This window comes from Sapajus apella, unplaced genomic scaffold, assembly GCF_009761245.1.
Source record: "Sapajus apella isolate SASKATOON/1434 unplaced genomic scaffold, GSC_monkey_1.0 scaffold630, whole genome shotgun sequence".
Lineage (NCBI taxonomy): Eukaryota > Metazoa > Chordata > Mammalia > Primates > Cebidae > Sapajus > Sapajus apella.
The window spans coordinates 4,064-19,809 of record NW_022437556.1 but is presented as its reverse complement, the minus strand read 5'-3'; the positions used below and the strand labels follow the sequence as shown (position 1 = coordinate 19,809).

At 45.3% G+C, this 15,746-nt stretch overlaps 1 protein-coding gene across 2 annotated transcripts; it reads left to right on the top strand.

Moving 5' to 3' along the window:
• The first annotated feature begins 573 nt into the window (after positions 1–573).
• Positions 574–11,162, top strand: LOC116546148 (methylcytosine dioxygenase TET3-like). 2 transcript variants are annotated; one of them, XM_032272485.1, is made up of 2 exons: positions 574–4,572; positions 10,878–11,162. In XM_032272485.1, exons 1-2 carry the CDS (start codon positions 2,490–2,492, stop codon positions 10,904–10,906), a joined length of 2,112 nt encoding a protein of 703 aa, XP_032128376.1. In that variant the 5' UTR covers positions 574–2,489; the 3' UTR covers positions 10,907–11,162. The 2 variants fall into 2 exon arrangements, with proteins under 2 accessions (XP_032128376.1, XP_032128375.1); XM_032272484.1 differs by lacking the exon at positions 10,878–11,162 and having other exon boundaries at positions 574–6,794.
• Positions 11,163–15,746: the final 4,584 nt, after the last annotated feature.

Sequence of the window (15,746 nt, the reverse complement as noted above, 5' to 3'; positions counted from 1 at the left end):
CAGTGAATTATGATCATGCCACTGAACTCTGGCCTGGGTGAGAGTGTGTCTCTAAAATAAATAAATAAAACACTTTGTGTTCTACCTGAAGGACTGATTTCTTTTTTAGCTTTTTATTTTTACAGAATTTAAAAATGTATAGAAAAATAGCAGGCATCATACTTGGGACTCCCACATACCCCAAATTTGTAGGTTTTGCCTCATTTACTTATTATTTTGTCTATATATACATATTTTTTACATATGCATATAGTTCTTTTCTGAACCATTTGAGATTGAGTACACAATGTTCCTCAACTTATGACTGAGTTACGTCCCAATAAACTAATCATAAATTGAAAGTATTGTAAGTCAAAAATGGGCATTTTAGCCAAGCGCATTCCTGTAATCCCAGCACTTTGGGAGGCTGAGATGGGCAGGTAACCTAAGGTCAGGAGTTTCAGACCAGCCTGGCTAATTCAGTGAAACCCCATCTCTACAAAAATACAAAAATTAGCTGGGCGTGGTGGCAGGCACCTGTAATCTCAGCTACTTGGGAGGCCGAGGCAGGAGAATTGCTGGAACCTGGGAGACGGAAGTTGCAGTGGCCGAGGTTGCGCCACTGCACTCCAGCCTAGGTGGCAGAGCCAGACGCCATCTCAAAAAACGAACAAACAAACAAAATGGGCATTTTATAGACATGATGAGATTTTAAAACACAGCACAATATGTGTTAAAACACAGAACACTGTGGAGCCTCAGTTGTTTACCTTGGTGATTGCGTGGTTGACCCAGGGCTGTGGCTTGCTGCCACTGCCCAGCGTCGCAAAAGTATCACTAGCCTCAGAAAAGATTAAAATTCAAAGTATGGTTTCTATTGAATGCATGTCACAAAGTCAGAATCTTAAGTGGAACCATCGTAAGTTGTGGACTGTCTGTACTGTCCCTTTACTTCTAAATACTTCAGTATGTGTATCTTGAGAACAAGGGCACTCTCTTATGTAACTCATTGTCTAATGATCCAAGTCAAGATTAGGAATGACAGAATATTATCTTACCCACGTCCATATTCACATTTCATGAGTTGTCCCAAGTAAAAATAGTGCTGTTTTTCCCCAGTCTAAGGTCTAACCCATGAACACGCATTTAGCTGTTCTTTTTGGTCTATGTAAGCTAGAAGAGATTGTTTTTCTTGACTTTGAACTTTTTTGAAGAGAACAACCCAGGTACTTTCTAGAATACCCTTTAATTTGGGTTTATGTGATGTTTCCTCATGATTAGATTCAGGTTATACATTTTGGCAGGAGTTCTGTGTGAGTAGTATTAAGTTATTCGCAATGTCTTACATCAAGAGGCATATGGTGTTGGTTTGTCTTAGTATTGGTGGTGATAACTGTCATTTGGGTTAAGGTGATGTCTACCAGATCTCTCCACTACAGTTACTATTGTACTCATGTAATTTTCGAGGAGATGCATTAAGACCATGCATACATCCTGTACCTTATCAAGCTTTCACCTGCTTCCACTGGTGACTTTCTAAATCCCTCAATTCTTCTGTAATTTCTCTTAGCATTCTATAGTAAGGGAGAGCTTTCCTCTCCTCAGGGATGGGTCTGCAAACTCAATTTCCCATCTTTGTATTCACTTTGAACTTGCTGGGCTGGGCCCTCCTGGCCCTTTTCCTCTCATCTTCCTCCTTTGGTGTGCTTTTGTGGGTATGAGGTATGTAGTGGTCATTCCTGGGCTCAGGGAGAGACTTGGATCCTTCTCTAAGCAGCAACTTGCTTGTCTTTGGCATGACTGACCCGGCATGGGGCTAAATGCATGCTGTGTCAGATCATCAGTGTTTCCCTCAGGCCTGGGGCTGCGTGTGGGAATGTGGTCTGTTGCCAGCTTTCCGTGCTCAGCCTGGGCTTAAGTGAGGACAGTTTTAGGGGAAGAAAAGAACTATGGGTTCCCACTAGGAAGCCATGGCTGACCCTGGCCTAGGCTGAATTTGTTAATCAAAGTTCTTCTTTCCCTACCCGGACAAACCTACACTTCATTCTTAGAGCACATGTGTACACACAGGCTTGGTTGGATTTCTTTTCATCTTGACAAAAAACAAAGTCCAGTGTGACTTTAATCATTGTGAATTAAGGATCTTTTTGTGTTTCCCTGGTTTTAGGAGAGCCTGATTCGTGTGATTGATCTGAGGCTCTGAAAGTTTCTGAGCAACACTAAGAATGTCACATTAGGATCTTCTCTTTAAAAGTATCTTAAAGATCTTTTTATTTCTGCTGGTGGAGCTCGCTAGGGAACCAGAGACATGGGAAGATGAACTGGAGGCTGAAGAAGTACCAGAGAGAGGATTTGTGAGAAAAGTTGGGGGTCAGATGTGATTCCTGAGTGGTATGAAGCAGGGAAATGCTTTTCAAATAGTGTGGTTCATTTTTTTCCTTTTTCCCCCCTCTCTCTCTCTTTAGACAGGCTCAGAGCTCAGCCCAGTTGATGGACCTGTTCCAGGTCAGATGGACTCAGGGCCAGTGTACCATGGGGACTCACGGCAGCTAAGCGCCTCAGGGGTGCCGGTCAATGGTGCTAGAGAACCCGCTGGACCCAGTCTACTGGGGACTGGGGGTCCTTGGCGGGTAGACCAAAAGCCCGACTGGGAGGCTGCCCCAGGCCCAGCTCATACTGCTCGCCTGGAAGATGCCCACGATCTGGTGGCCTTTTCGGCTGTGGCCGAAGCTGTATCCTCTTATGGGGTCCTTAGCACCCGGCTCTATGAAACCTTCAACCGTGAGATGAGTCGTGAGGCTGGGAACAACAGCAGGGGACCCCGGCCAGGGCCCGAGGGCTGCTCTGCTGGCAGCGAAGACCTTGACACATTGCAGACGGCCCTGGCCCTCGCGCGGCATGGCATGAAACCACCCAACTGCAACTGCGATGGCCCAGAATGCCCTGACTACCTCGAGTGGCTGGAGGGGAAGATCAAGTCTGTGGTCATGGAAGGAGGGGAGGAGCGGCCCAGGCTCCCAGGGCCTCTGCCTCCTGGTGAGGCCAGCCTCCCAGCACCAAGCACCAGGCCACTCCTCAGCTCTGAGGTGCCCCAGATCTCTCCCCCAGAGGGCCTGCCCCTGTCCCAGAGTGCCCTGAGCATCGCCAAGGAAAAAAACATCAGCTTGCAGACCGCCATTGCCATCGAGGCCCTCACACAGCTCTCCTCCGCCCTCCCGCAGCCTTCTCATTCCACCCCCCAGTCTTCCTGCCCCCTTCCTGAGGCCTTGTCACCTCCTGCCCCTTTCAGATCTCCCCAGTCTTACCTCCGGACTCCCTCATGGCCTGTGGTTCCCCCTGAAGAGCACTCATCTTTTGCTCCTGATAGCTCTGCCTTCCCTCCGGCAACTCCTAGAACTGAGTTCCCTGAAGCCTGGGGCACCGACACCCCTACAGCAACACCCCGGAACTCCTGGCCCATGCCTCGCCCAAGCCCCGACCCCATGGCTGAACTGGAGCAGCTGTTAGGCAGTGCCAGTGATTACATCCAGTCAGTATTCAAGCGGCCTGAGGCCCTGCCTACCAAGCCCAAGGTCAAGGTGGAGGCACCCTCTTCCTCCCCAGCCCCGGCCCCATCCCCCGTACTTCAGAGGGAGGCTCCCATGCCATCCTTGGAGCCCGACACCCATCAGAAGGCCCAGACCGCCCTGCAGCAGCACCTCCACCACAAGCGTAGCCTCTTCCTAGAACAGACACATGACACCTCCTTCCCTGCTCCTTCGGAGCCTTCTGCTCCTGGCTGGTGGCCCCCACCAAGCTCACCTGCCCCACGGCTTCCAGACAGACCACCCAAGGAGAAGAAGAAGAAGCTCCCAACACCAGCTGGAGGTCCCTTGGGAACGGAGAAAGCTGCCCCTGGGATCAAGCCTAGTGTCCGAAAGCCCATTCAGATCAAGAAATCCAGGCCCCGGGAAGCACAGCCCCTCTTCCCACCTGTCCGGCAGATTGTCCTAGAAGGGCTCAGGTCCCCGGCCTCCGAGGAAGCGCAGGCTCATCCACCGGCCCCTCTGCCTGCCTCACAGGGCTCTGCTGTGCCCCTGCCCCCAGAACCTTCTCTTGCGCTATTTGCACCTAGTCCCTCCAGGGACAGCCTGCTGCCCCCTACTCAGGAAATGAGGTCCCCCAGCCCCATGACAACCTTGCAGCCAGGCTCCACCGGCCCTCTTCCCCCTGCCGATGACAAGCTGGAAGAGCTTATCCGGCAGTTTGAGGCTGAATTTGGAGATAGCTTTGGGCTTCCCGGCCCCCCTTCTGTGCCCATTCAGGACCCTGAGAACCAGCAAACATGTCTCCCAGCCCCTGAGAGCCCTTTTGCCACCCGTTCCCCCAAGCAAATCAAGATTGAGTCTTCAGGGGCTGTGACTGTGCTCTCAACCACCTGCTTCCATTCAGAAGAGGGAGGCCAGGAGGCCACACCCACCAAGGCTGAGAACCCACTCACACCTACCCTCAGTGGCTTCTTGGAGTCACCTCTTAAGTACCTGGACACACCCACCAAGAGTCTGCTGGACACACCTGCCAAGAGAGCCCAGGCCGAGTTCCCTACCTGCGATTGCGTCGGTAAGTCCGCCTGGGTATCAGGGAAGGGCAGAGAAAGGGCTGTGGCCTGGTGAGCTACGTTTTCTAGGCTCTTTCATTTGCCAAACATTTATTTTGTGCCAACTGCCACACTGAGTTCTGGGAACACAGAAATGAGCTCATAGCCTAGTGGAAAAGACATTGAAAGAAACCAGTGTGATACGTTGGGATATGCCACGTTGGTAGAGGTGGGCATAGGCTGCTTTGATACACAAATGGAGGCGAAGGCATAATAGAGGACTTCCTGTAGGAGGTAGTGTTTGTGCTGAGCCCTGCAGAGCCATCAGATGGAAGGACACATTCTAAGAAGAGGGGGACAGCTTGGGCAACAGCTTAGTGGCTATGAGGGAGTAGGACTTACTTGGTCTCTTCTTGGTCATGCAGGAGCAAAAGGGGTTGGGTATATGTGGGGATGAACAAAAGGTGGCTTGGTGGGTGGGGAGGATGGTCAGGGGCCAGACTGTATAGGGCCCAGGGAGCCAAGGCCGAGTGTTTGACTTGACCCCACAGGTAGTAGTGAGCTCCTGAGGATTTTAAAGCAAGGAATGCCCTGTCACCTCGTGCTTTTGAAAGACTTCTGGCTTGTGGTGGGGAGGAAAGCTTTGAGGGGTTGAGGAGGCGAGGCATAGCTGTTAAGAAAGCTGCTGTCATGAGCCAGGCAAGAAATGACAAGGGCCTGGCATGAAACAGCCGGTGGCAGAGGGAGGGGTTGGAAGGTCTCCGGAGGAAGTCTTGTGGGAGGAGGGGATGAGACACTGCAGGCCTCTGCCTGGGATGGTGGCGTTCACTGAGAACATGGATTGGGAGGACAGGAAGTGAGTTTCCTTTGGATGAGCTGCATCTGAAGGGGCCAGGAGACCAGGTCAGGGTCTGAGTTACACGTTTGGATGTAGTTAGCATGCAAGTCATGGTTGAGGCTGTGCTATGTGTAAGAGAGCACTAAGGAGTTGAGTCAACTTCAGAGTCTTGCCTTCTGGAATGAGAGAAGGGTGCAGGCCGCTGAGGAACACTCCCTTCTAAGTGTGCTATCTCTGGGAGGCCCCTGAGGCAGTGGTAAGCTCCAGGTCCCTCCACTTGGTTCCCACGCTCTGTTTATGGAGTGTTCTGTAAAAGATATGTATGTTTCAGATGTTGACAGAAAACACGGTGATGCTGGCGATGAGCATATTGAATTCTTGTCTTTTTATGATACACAGATGGGCCTTGGGAAAAGGCCTTCTTCCCTACTTGTGAAAATATGTAAATATCAAGTAAGTCATGGACTTGTTGGGATGTTGTCTCCCGGTCAGTGAGGAGGAGCTTGGCTGTTCTGCCTGCTACAGCCACCCCCCGACTCCTGGGTTATGAGGCAGAGGGGTGGGTGACAAGGAGTCATGTGCAGAAGAGGGAAAAGCTGGCCCCAGGGTTCATACCTGGTGGTGAACTGATATGCTGTCAGGCACTCACAGACATGCCCTGAGATTGTAGTTCCCACTGGCCCTATCCATTCTTAGATATGACTAATAATGACATGACTTCTAGGGCCCTCTTATTTAGCAGCATACAGGGGAAACTTACTCTGATCATGGGGTCTGCCTACCCTTTTCTCCGTGTGTGTATGTGTCTGTCCCACCCGCCTGTGTTTAGCACCTCGTTTCTCCTTCTGCAATGTGGGAAATTTTCTTGCCTAGTGTTTTAAGACATAGTTGATCCTTAGTAAATATTTTAATTGTTGAATTTAATTATATCATGTGGTCAAACTAGTTTTTAAATTTGCATCCCAACTCCATCACTTACTAGCTGGGAGTGCTTGTGCATTTTACATAACCCATCAGGGTTTCTGCTTCCTCATATGTACAATGAAAATGATAATAGTACCTACCTCACGGCGGCTGTTGTAAGGATGAAATTAGTTACTGTGTGTAAAGCACTTAGAGCTGTGTTGGCACAAGAGTGTCAGCTGTTATCAAGCCTATCAAGTTCAATAAGGCAAGAAAAGTAAAACCGTACCTTAGTAAAGGAAAAAAAAAGTTGACTGTTCATCATTTATTAATTACCTAGCCATGTATAACTACCAGCAAGGATAAAATTAAGAGACATGGTTCATCGCTGAAGGACTTTGTGGTTTACTTTGTTTTTTGTTTGCTTGTTTGTTTTTTTTTTTTTAAGACAAAGTCTCACTCTGTTGCCCGGGTTGGAATGCAGTGGCACAATCTCTGCTCGCTGCAGCCTCTACTTCTTGGGCTCAAGCGGTCTTCCCACCTCAGTCTCCTGAGTAGCTGGAATTACAGGCGCATACTACCATACTTGGCTGATTTAAAAATATTTTTTGTAGAGACAAAGTCTCACTGTGTTGCCCAGGCTTGTCTCAAACTCCTGGGCTCAAACGATCCTCTCTTCTCAGCCTCGCCAAGTGCTGGGATTATAGTCATGAACCACTGTGCCCAGCCTATGGTTTACTTAAGAAACAAACAAAAAGATAGACAATAAAGTATTTTGTTACCCACTCAACCAGTGTGTGCCGAGTGCCTTTTACCTCCAAGGCCCATGCTGTTGTATGGAAGTGGCAAAACTGTAGGAGTGCACTGTAGCTCCAGGCTGGGTTGTCATCATGGGAGGTCATGTTTTATCTAGGAAACTTGTTTAGAGCTGGGTTTTGAAAACTGTAGTGAACACAGATGGGGAGAGGCGAAAAGGCTCTTCAGACTGAGGAGTACACAAGCACAGTCTTGGGGCAGAAAGAGCAGGCTTGCAGGATGGGGCAGAAGGAGCAAGCCTGTCAAGACTGCAAGGGTGACCTGAAACCTCTGTTCTCCTGCATTCCTTGGACCTGAGGAGCCCTCACTAGAGAGGATACGTCTTCGCTTGAAGGCAGTAAGCAAAAGTGCAAGCATCTGTCAGCATCAGAGAAACCAGACCTCCAGAAACTGGGAGGTAACAACACTTTGTGTTGTTAAATTAGAGGAAAATACTTAGGTGAAAACAGCAGAAACAAATTATAAACGATCTTCTCAGTTACGTTTTAAAAAATGGAAAAAAGACTAGGAGAAAATATATCAACAGTGGATTGTCTCTATGGTCAGAGTATGGATGATAGTTCCCTTATGTGTTTTCTGCATTTTCTACAATGAAATTTGTATTTTATAACCAAGAAATATATGTGAAAGTGTATGCTAACAGGAGCATGGAAGGTGGATTGGCAGAGAGTGATAACTGTGTGTCAGGAGACCCGCTAGGAAGCTGTTGAGAGTAATAGTACTTGTAAAGCACCTGCTCTGGTCTAGGCACCCTGCCAAGTACTTTATAGTCACCACCTCCCTTAATCCTCATAGCAGCTATATGAGGTAAGTACTGTCAGTGGCTCCATTTTAGTCATGAGGAAACAGAAGTTGGATTAAGTAATTTACCAAGACCATACAAACTAGTGAAAGTGAGATTAGAACCTGGGCATTTAGCCTCTTAACCACCATACCATATTGTGATCCAAATTGGTCAGTTGAGAAACAAGTCCTCACTAAAATAATAGTAGTAGAATGAAGAGGGCCAACGAAGAGATTTGCCCTGAAACAGTTTCTGGAAGGCCTGAGGTTTGTGTTAGGAAAACCCATTCTGTTTTCCAGAATTGTCTAGACAGATGCTTCTCACTCTGTCACCCAGGCTGGGATGGAGTGGTGCCATCTCGGCTCTCTGCAACCTCTGCCTCCTGGGTTCAAGCAATTCTCATGTCTCAGCCTCCCTAGTAGCTTGGATTACAGGCACGCGCCACCTGGCCTGGCTAACTTTTTGTATTTTAGTAGACACGGGGTTTCACCATGATGCCCAGGCTGGTCTCAAGCTCCTGAGTTCAGGTAGTCTTCCTGCCTCAGCCTCCCAAAGTGGTAGGATTACAGGCATGAGCCACTGCGCCTGAACAGGCGCTTCTTCGTTTGGTATGGTAGAATTTGTCTTTGTATTCAGGCTCGGAACAAGGCTTAGAAATCAAAGTACTCACTCTAGGATTACAGTGGGACAATCCCATATTCCAGAAACTTATCTGCTCACCAGTAGTAGGTAGAGAGTTGTAGGTTAATATAAGGAAGAATTCTCCACAGATGTAGAAGTAAAATGTGGAGACTCCATGAAGTCACCCAGTAACTGATAACAGAATACGGGGACAACTTCATAAAAGCATGCAAGTTCTTAGAGCAAAACAAACCAACCAACCTCTAAAGTTATTTGGTAGTTTTGCCAAATAAGCAATGTAGCCAATATGGGCATCACCACATAACCAAAGTCCCCAACCACCTTATATAAAAATGATGGGTTTCTGAAGGTCTGGATAGGACTCATATGTATTTTTTTTTGTCTGAATCTTGAAGTACTAGAATTAAAGGCACCCCTTAAAGCTTCAAAGAAGTAAATTTATAAGCTATGAAAGGAAATGCCATTCTCTTAAAAGGTAGTATGATGTTTATAGGTTAGAGAATATTTAACACAAGTTGAATTTCTGTATTGAATTATTGCAGGTGACTTACAGTTGTGGATATATTTCTAATATTTAAAAATACACATTGGAGATTCCTTCCCCCTGCCCCCAACCTCCTATAACACCATTGTCAGAAGCAGGACAAGGAGCTATAGAGACTGTTGTTCTCTATGCCTTTGTGTATTTTGTCTATTTTCAGTGACAGGGAAATTCCCAAGAGGAGCCAGTTTAGGACAGAGAATGAATCCAAATGACTTTTTAGTGGGCAATGCATCCTTTGAGATCCTCTAGTCCCTGTCTTAGAGATGAGGAAGCAGTCTGTGTTAGTTTGTAAGTGTTGTCCTCATGTCTCCAAGGAGCAGCTAACAGGAAGCTGCAGAGACTAAACCACAGCAAAAGCAGTAGGTTAGGAGGTGTAGATTTTAGTGGTAGCCTTCATAGAAATATGTTGTATTTTTAACCTGTTGATTGTTATTGTTCGCTCTGAAGAAGTGGCCACGGGGAAAATATCTCCTTTGCCTGGAGCATGGTGAAAGTCTGGGTGAGGGAGAGAGGTATTGTCCAGTGAATGTGGCCAATGGCATGTCCATCAGGGAACTTCAGATGGGACATAGTCCTGAATGGAGGACACAAAGTTATTTCTTTACAATCATGTAAAGTCTATTTTCTACAGTTTTTGTTTTTATGAGAATTTATCACATAAATTCCCTGCCCCACTGACTTCGTTTTGAGATGAAGAGAAACTTCATTTCTTTTAAATATTTTTTGAGACAATGACTATTTAGACACCATATAAAGGATGGGGAATCTGAAGGTGAGTAGGAGGGTATCAGAACTTCCTGCAGGAGATGATGTCTTACTGAGTTTTAAAGGATAAATAGAAGTTTAATAGAGGAACAGGGAGAAGGGACCTGAAGTTTATGCAGATGAAAGGCATGTGGAAAGCCACATGAAGATGTGGAAGATGAGAGAACGTGGGGAAATACAGGTCATTCTGGTGTGACGGGTGTGGAGGATAAAAGATTGGGAGTGGCTAGAGAGGAGAGTTTCAGGGGAAGAAGGGATGATACCAAAGCCAGAGAAACCAGTTTGCAGGCTCAGATATAGTTCGGGCAAGAAATAATGGGCGTCTGAACTACAAGAGTGACCTTGAGTAGGAAGGAGGAGGGGAGAGGGGAGATAAAGAGTAAGAGAAGAATTAATTGTTCCAGTGACTGGTTAGATGTGGAAGTAAGGGAGGAGGAGCGGTCACAGGTGACTCCTGAGGTTCCAGGCTGGGCGACCGGGTTGATGGTGCTGCCTTTCACCAAGATTAGAAATACCGGGAGGGCAGCAAGTCTGGGTACCTGGCCTTTGAGATGTCTGTGGGATCTGGCAGTGTCTTTCTGGTCGGGTCTGTGAACTGGTGGTTCTTTGGCAGACTGATGGTACTTGAAATGTTCAGTCCTAATCATTTGACCAGGCTGACTGTATAGATTAAAAAGAAGCCTGAGGCCAGGAGCAGTGGCTTCTGCCTGTAATCCCCGCACTTTGGGAGGCCAAGGTGGGAGATCGAGACCAGCCTGGCTAACACAGTGAAACCCTGTCTCTACTAAAAATACAAAAAATTATCCTGGCATGGTAGCATGCACCTGTAGTCCCAGCTATTCGGGAGGCTGAGGCAGGAGAATCACTTGAACCTGGGAGGCGGAGGTTGCAGTGAGCCGAGACCATACCACTGCACTCCAGTCTGGGCAACAGAGCGAGATTCCATCTCAAAAAAAAAAAAAAAAAAACAAAAAAAGAAGCCCAAGAATGGAGGATACCACCATCTAGGGGAGAGGAGCTCAAACAGGAGGCTTCGAAAAAAGTGTGGAAAAGATGTAGGAAGAAATTGAGGAGAGGGTAGGTTAAAGAATCAGTGGATAGTTTCAAGGTTGGGAGGGCTAACAGCATCAGAAAAGAAGGGTCAGGATTTAATGCCGGGTTCTTTCTTGCCTTAAATTTTTGTTCTGTGTGCACCAGTCTTTGCAATTAAATCCCAGGTTCCTTAAGAAAAGGGATTACTTTTTTTTTTTTTTTTTTTTTTTTTGGAGACAGAATCTTTCTCTGTAACCCAGGCTGGAGTGCAGTGGCGTGCTCATAGCTCATTGCAGCCTTGACCTCCTAGGCGTGAGCGATCCTCTTGCCTCAGCCTCCCAAGTAGCCAGGACTACAGGCATGCACCACTATGCCTGGCTAATTTTTTAAATTTTTTGTAGAGGAGGTAAGGTCTTGCCATGTTGCCCAGGCTAATCTTGAACTCCTGGGCTCAAGCAAACCACCTATCTTGGCCTCTCACAGTGCTGGGATTACAGAAGTGAGCCAACGTGCCTGGCCACCTGTTGTATTTATTTTATAAAGCATCTAGACTGGTGCTAAGCATATGGCAAGTACCTTCGTATTTTTTTGTCTACTGATCAGCCCTATTCTACCTCTATATTTATATTCTGTGAAGGTGTCAAATGGGCTTAGGAATGACCTCCTTACCTTTCCTCTTTGTTGTCGTGAATGTGCCCATTATTATAAATGCACAGCATGCTGTACATGGTTTCACAGGCAGCTGACCTGAGACTTTAGTGTTAAAAAATTTATCTAGCCCACCTGATCCAGAGTAGGGCCTAACATTCTACTTGCCCATGGCTGTGGATTTGTGACTGTCAGGAGGCATCATGCTAGCAGTCATCGACTGTCATTAAAGTGGAATCTAATTAGCTATATAATCTTAAGCTCTTCAGCTTTAAGTCCACTAAAATTATATCAGGAAACTGAGTTCTGTGGTTTGAATGTTTTTGTTTCCTCAAACTCATGTTGAAACTTAATCCCCAAAAGGCAGTATTGAGGGGAGTGGCCTTTAAGAGGCGATTGGGTGATACAGGCTCTACCCTCATGAATGGATTAATTCATTCATGGATTAATGGGTTAATGGATTAACAGGTTAGCTTGGGAGTGGGACTGGTGGCTCATTCAGAAGGGGAAGAGAGACGTGAGCTAGCACACGCAGCCCCTCACCGTGTGCCCTGCACCACCTGAGACTCTGCAAAGTCCCTGTCAACACGAAGGCCCTCACCAGATGTGGCCCCTTGACTTTGGACTTCTCAGACTCCAGGACTGTAAGAGATAGATTCCTTTCCTTTATAAATTACCCAGTTTCAGGTATTCCATTATAAACAATAGAAAATAGACTAAGAAACTGAGGCAGTTATATAGGATTGTTTGGAAAGAGAAGATAGGTACAAATGGAACCTTTGTGTGAACTTGACACCTGTACATTAATTGTATACTGTCTCTCTGTACCAGTGTTATAAAAAAGAAATGCCTCAGCTGTGCTCTGTGTATATTCCTGGCCATTGGTTCCCCACTGGAAAAGTGTGGATGCCTTAGTCTGTGTGTAGAGTGTGGAAAGGTGGAAGGTTCTTTTAGAAATTAAGCATCTCTCTTTCTGTTAGGTAGTAGTAAGTGGTTTCTTGTGTTAAGTGTCATTGCTGATAGCAGAAAGGATATATTCATTCTCTCCCCAGCCTAGAGCAGAAATGGAACAGAACATATTTTTCTATTTTAATGAGTATAGAATTAAGTGCACAGGGTTAAGAAAAACACCTGAAGCCATATAACCAGCATTTTCTCAAAAATTGGATTTTGCTCTCCTGAGCTCTCCCTCAAAGCTTTCTACCACGTATTTTAGAACAAAAGAAAGAAAGAAAAAAAAACACTTCTCTCAGTGATCAAAACAAGACATAAAATAGATTTTTCCTTAAGAGGAGTTGAGCCATTTCCCAGTGATGCCACTTTACCTTTATGGAGAAGGAAGAAATATTACCCTGAGGACTACAAGGAAAAATGGTGACTTAACAGCAAGATGGTAAAATACTCCTTTCCTGAAACCTGATGAAGGAACCAAAAGCAATAAAAATAAAGGAGACGGTTTCATCAACTGAAATTTGGGAATAGCCCCAATCTTCAACCACAAATTCCAATGGCTGTCTGTCACTTTGAGATCAAAGTGAATTAAAATAAAGGATGACACACTGGGTACACAACTCCCAGTGTTGGGAAGAGTAACAGAGGGACCCCACAACTTGGAAAAACGGACTAGAAGATGGGAGACCACTGTCTAGAAGCTTGCTCTCCGGAAAGGAGGGAATGCAGGCAGAGCATGTTCCCCATTTGTTCTGAAGGGGATAAGGTCTGGGCTGAGGATGATGGGCTAGAGAGATAAGAAATTACATCCCAAGAGCTGGCTTTATAGCTGAGGGCCAACAGTACCAAAAGGGCTATTGTGCAAAGAAAAAATATTTGCCGAACCACCAAACAAAAATCCTGCCAACTGTAGGGCTTTATTTTAACTTGACATCTTATCAGAGTGACCCCCTCAGTCCCTTTCGAGGGAATGAACCAAAATCCTGGAGTGTCTTTCCCCATCAGGACAGAGTACAACTCAACCCTCAACATACACATAAAAATGTATAGGCATTGGCTCCAACAGAGTGCTTGGAGATGAAATTTTCCATTCGCAGCTGTCCACAGCCAGCCCAGTTCTCCTATCCCCCCTCAAACTGCTGAACTTTCAAACTAGTGATTGAAACCTCTGCAGCATCCAGTTATCTAGCTGAATTTTTAAGGGAAGAATTTGAGCAGTGTCCAGGTAAATATGAGTAAAGAAATACATACAAGGTGGAGAAAAGAAAAAGAAGAAAAAATAGAAAAAGGAGTAAGGGAATTTTGCCCACTCTATTTTTGGGCAAATGAGTGGCTTTCAATGGGAGGCTTACTGTTCCTCTCCCCCAGGGGACATTTGGCAATATCTGAGCACTTTTTTGGTCGTCACAAGTGGTGTCTAGAAGCTAGGAATGCTGCTAAGCCTCTTATAACACACGGAATAACCCCTACAATAAAGAACCAAGTGATCCAAAATACCAGTTCTGCCAAGGGAAGAGACTAGAGATCAACTTCTCTTGTCAGAATATTGATTAGCAAACAATGTCAACATGGTAACCAAATTCTGTAGGAAAGGTGGAGTGATTCGTATAACATTTAATATGAAAATTTATAATGCTTTGTACATTTTCATTAGTGTTAACAAGCTTCGTTGCAAACAAATACTTAAGCTTAAAAAAAAGAAAAATGAGAAAATACAGGGTTTAAACCACTGACTTATATCGTCAAGGAAGTTGAAGAAAACATTCACTATGAAATAAAAAATGAAAGATGAGGTGCTAAGTTATAAAGAAGTCGTAAGAGTTATGGATTAAATTCCAGAAGAACCGTGCCATTACAAAGCACTTAAAAGTGCATTGAGAAGCTACAAAAGGCAGAATCGGAGTTAACAGAAAAAGCAGATCTGTGAGGAAGAGGCATGGTCTTGAAAGATCACCCTAAAACAGGGGAAAATGTAGAAATGAATAGTATCACTGTGATTACAGTGAGGGAGGTAGAAGAGAGGTACAGTAGGGACCCCACACACACATTCATTCTGGTGGGAATCTTGAGAACACTCAGTGTTCCTGGCGAAGAGTGTGGAGCAAACTGAACAAACGTGAGAGTCAAAGGTAGAATAAAAAACATTTCTGAGGTGAAAAAGTGTTATGATAAGAAGTTATCATGTCCCAGTAAAAAATGAGGAAAAATAGACGAATAACAATGCTGACTAACTTACTGAATTTTAAGGGTGAAGAATCACCTACAAATTAACCAAAAAAAAAAAAAAAAAAGTTGGTCACATAAATATTAGGTTTTTGTAAACAAGTGGTTTTTGTTTTTGCTTTTTTAAAAGCATTAAAAAAAACATTTTGTATTAAAATACACCTACAGGAAAGTATGTAAATCACAAGCACACAGCTCAGTACAGTTTTATAAAAGACACACATTCATGTAAACAGCAGAACAGAATTTTACCAGCATCTTAGACGCCTCTGAAGTCCACCCCTCCAGGCGCGTGCCACCCAGCCCACTAAAGCATAGGCTGGCAGCCTGCAGACCAAACTTGGCCCATTTTCATGAATAAAAGTGGTTTTTATGTTTTTAAATGGTTGGGAAAAAAAAGTCAATCAAAGAATAAAATTTCGTGACTCATGAAAATTATATGAAATCCAAATATCAGAGTCTGTAAAGTTTTATGAAAACATGGTCATGCTCATTTGTTGATCTGTGTAGCCACTTTTGCACTACAACAGCAGAGTTGAGTAGTTACCCCTGAGATTGTAGAGCCTAAGATGTTTACTGTTGGTGCTTAACAGAGTAAGTTTGCTGACCCCTGTCCTAAGGTAACTGTTCTATTCTAACATCTTGCCATAGTGATCACTTTTGCCTGTTCTTGAACTTTATGCAGTGGAATCATGCATATATATGTATGTGCTGTTTCATATTCTGGCTTTTGCTCAATGTTGTGTTTGTGAGATTCATCTATACTATCTGTTTCTTATTTTTTTAATTTTTTTTTTTTTTTGAGACAGTGTCTCTCTCTGTTCCCCAGGCTGGAGCATAGTGGCACAATCTCGGCTTACTGCAACCTTCACCTTCCCAGTTCAAGTGATTCTCCTGGCTCCACCATGCCTGGCTCACTTTTGTATTCTTTTAGTAGAGCCAGGGTTTTGTATGTTGGCCAGGCTGGCCTTGAACTCCTGACCTCAGGTGATCCGCCCTCCTTGGCCTCCCAAAGTGCTGGGATTGCAGGTGTAATCTGCACTGG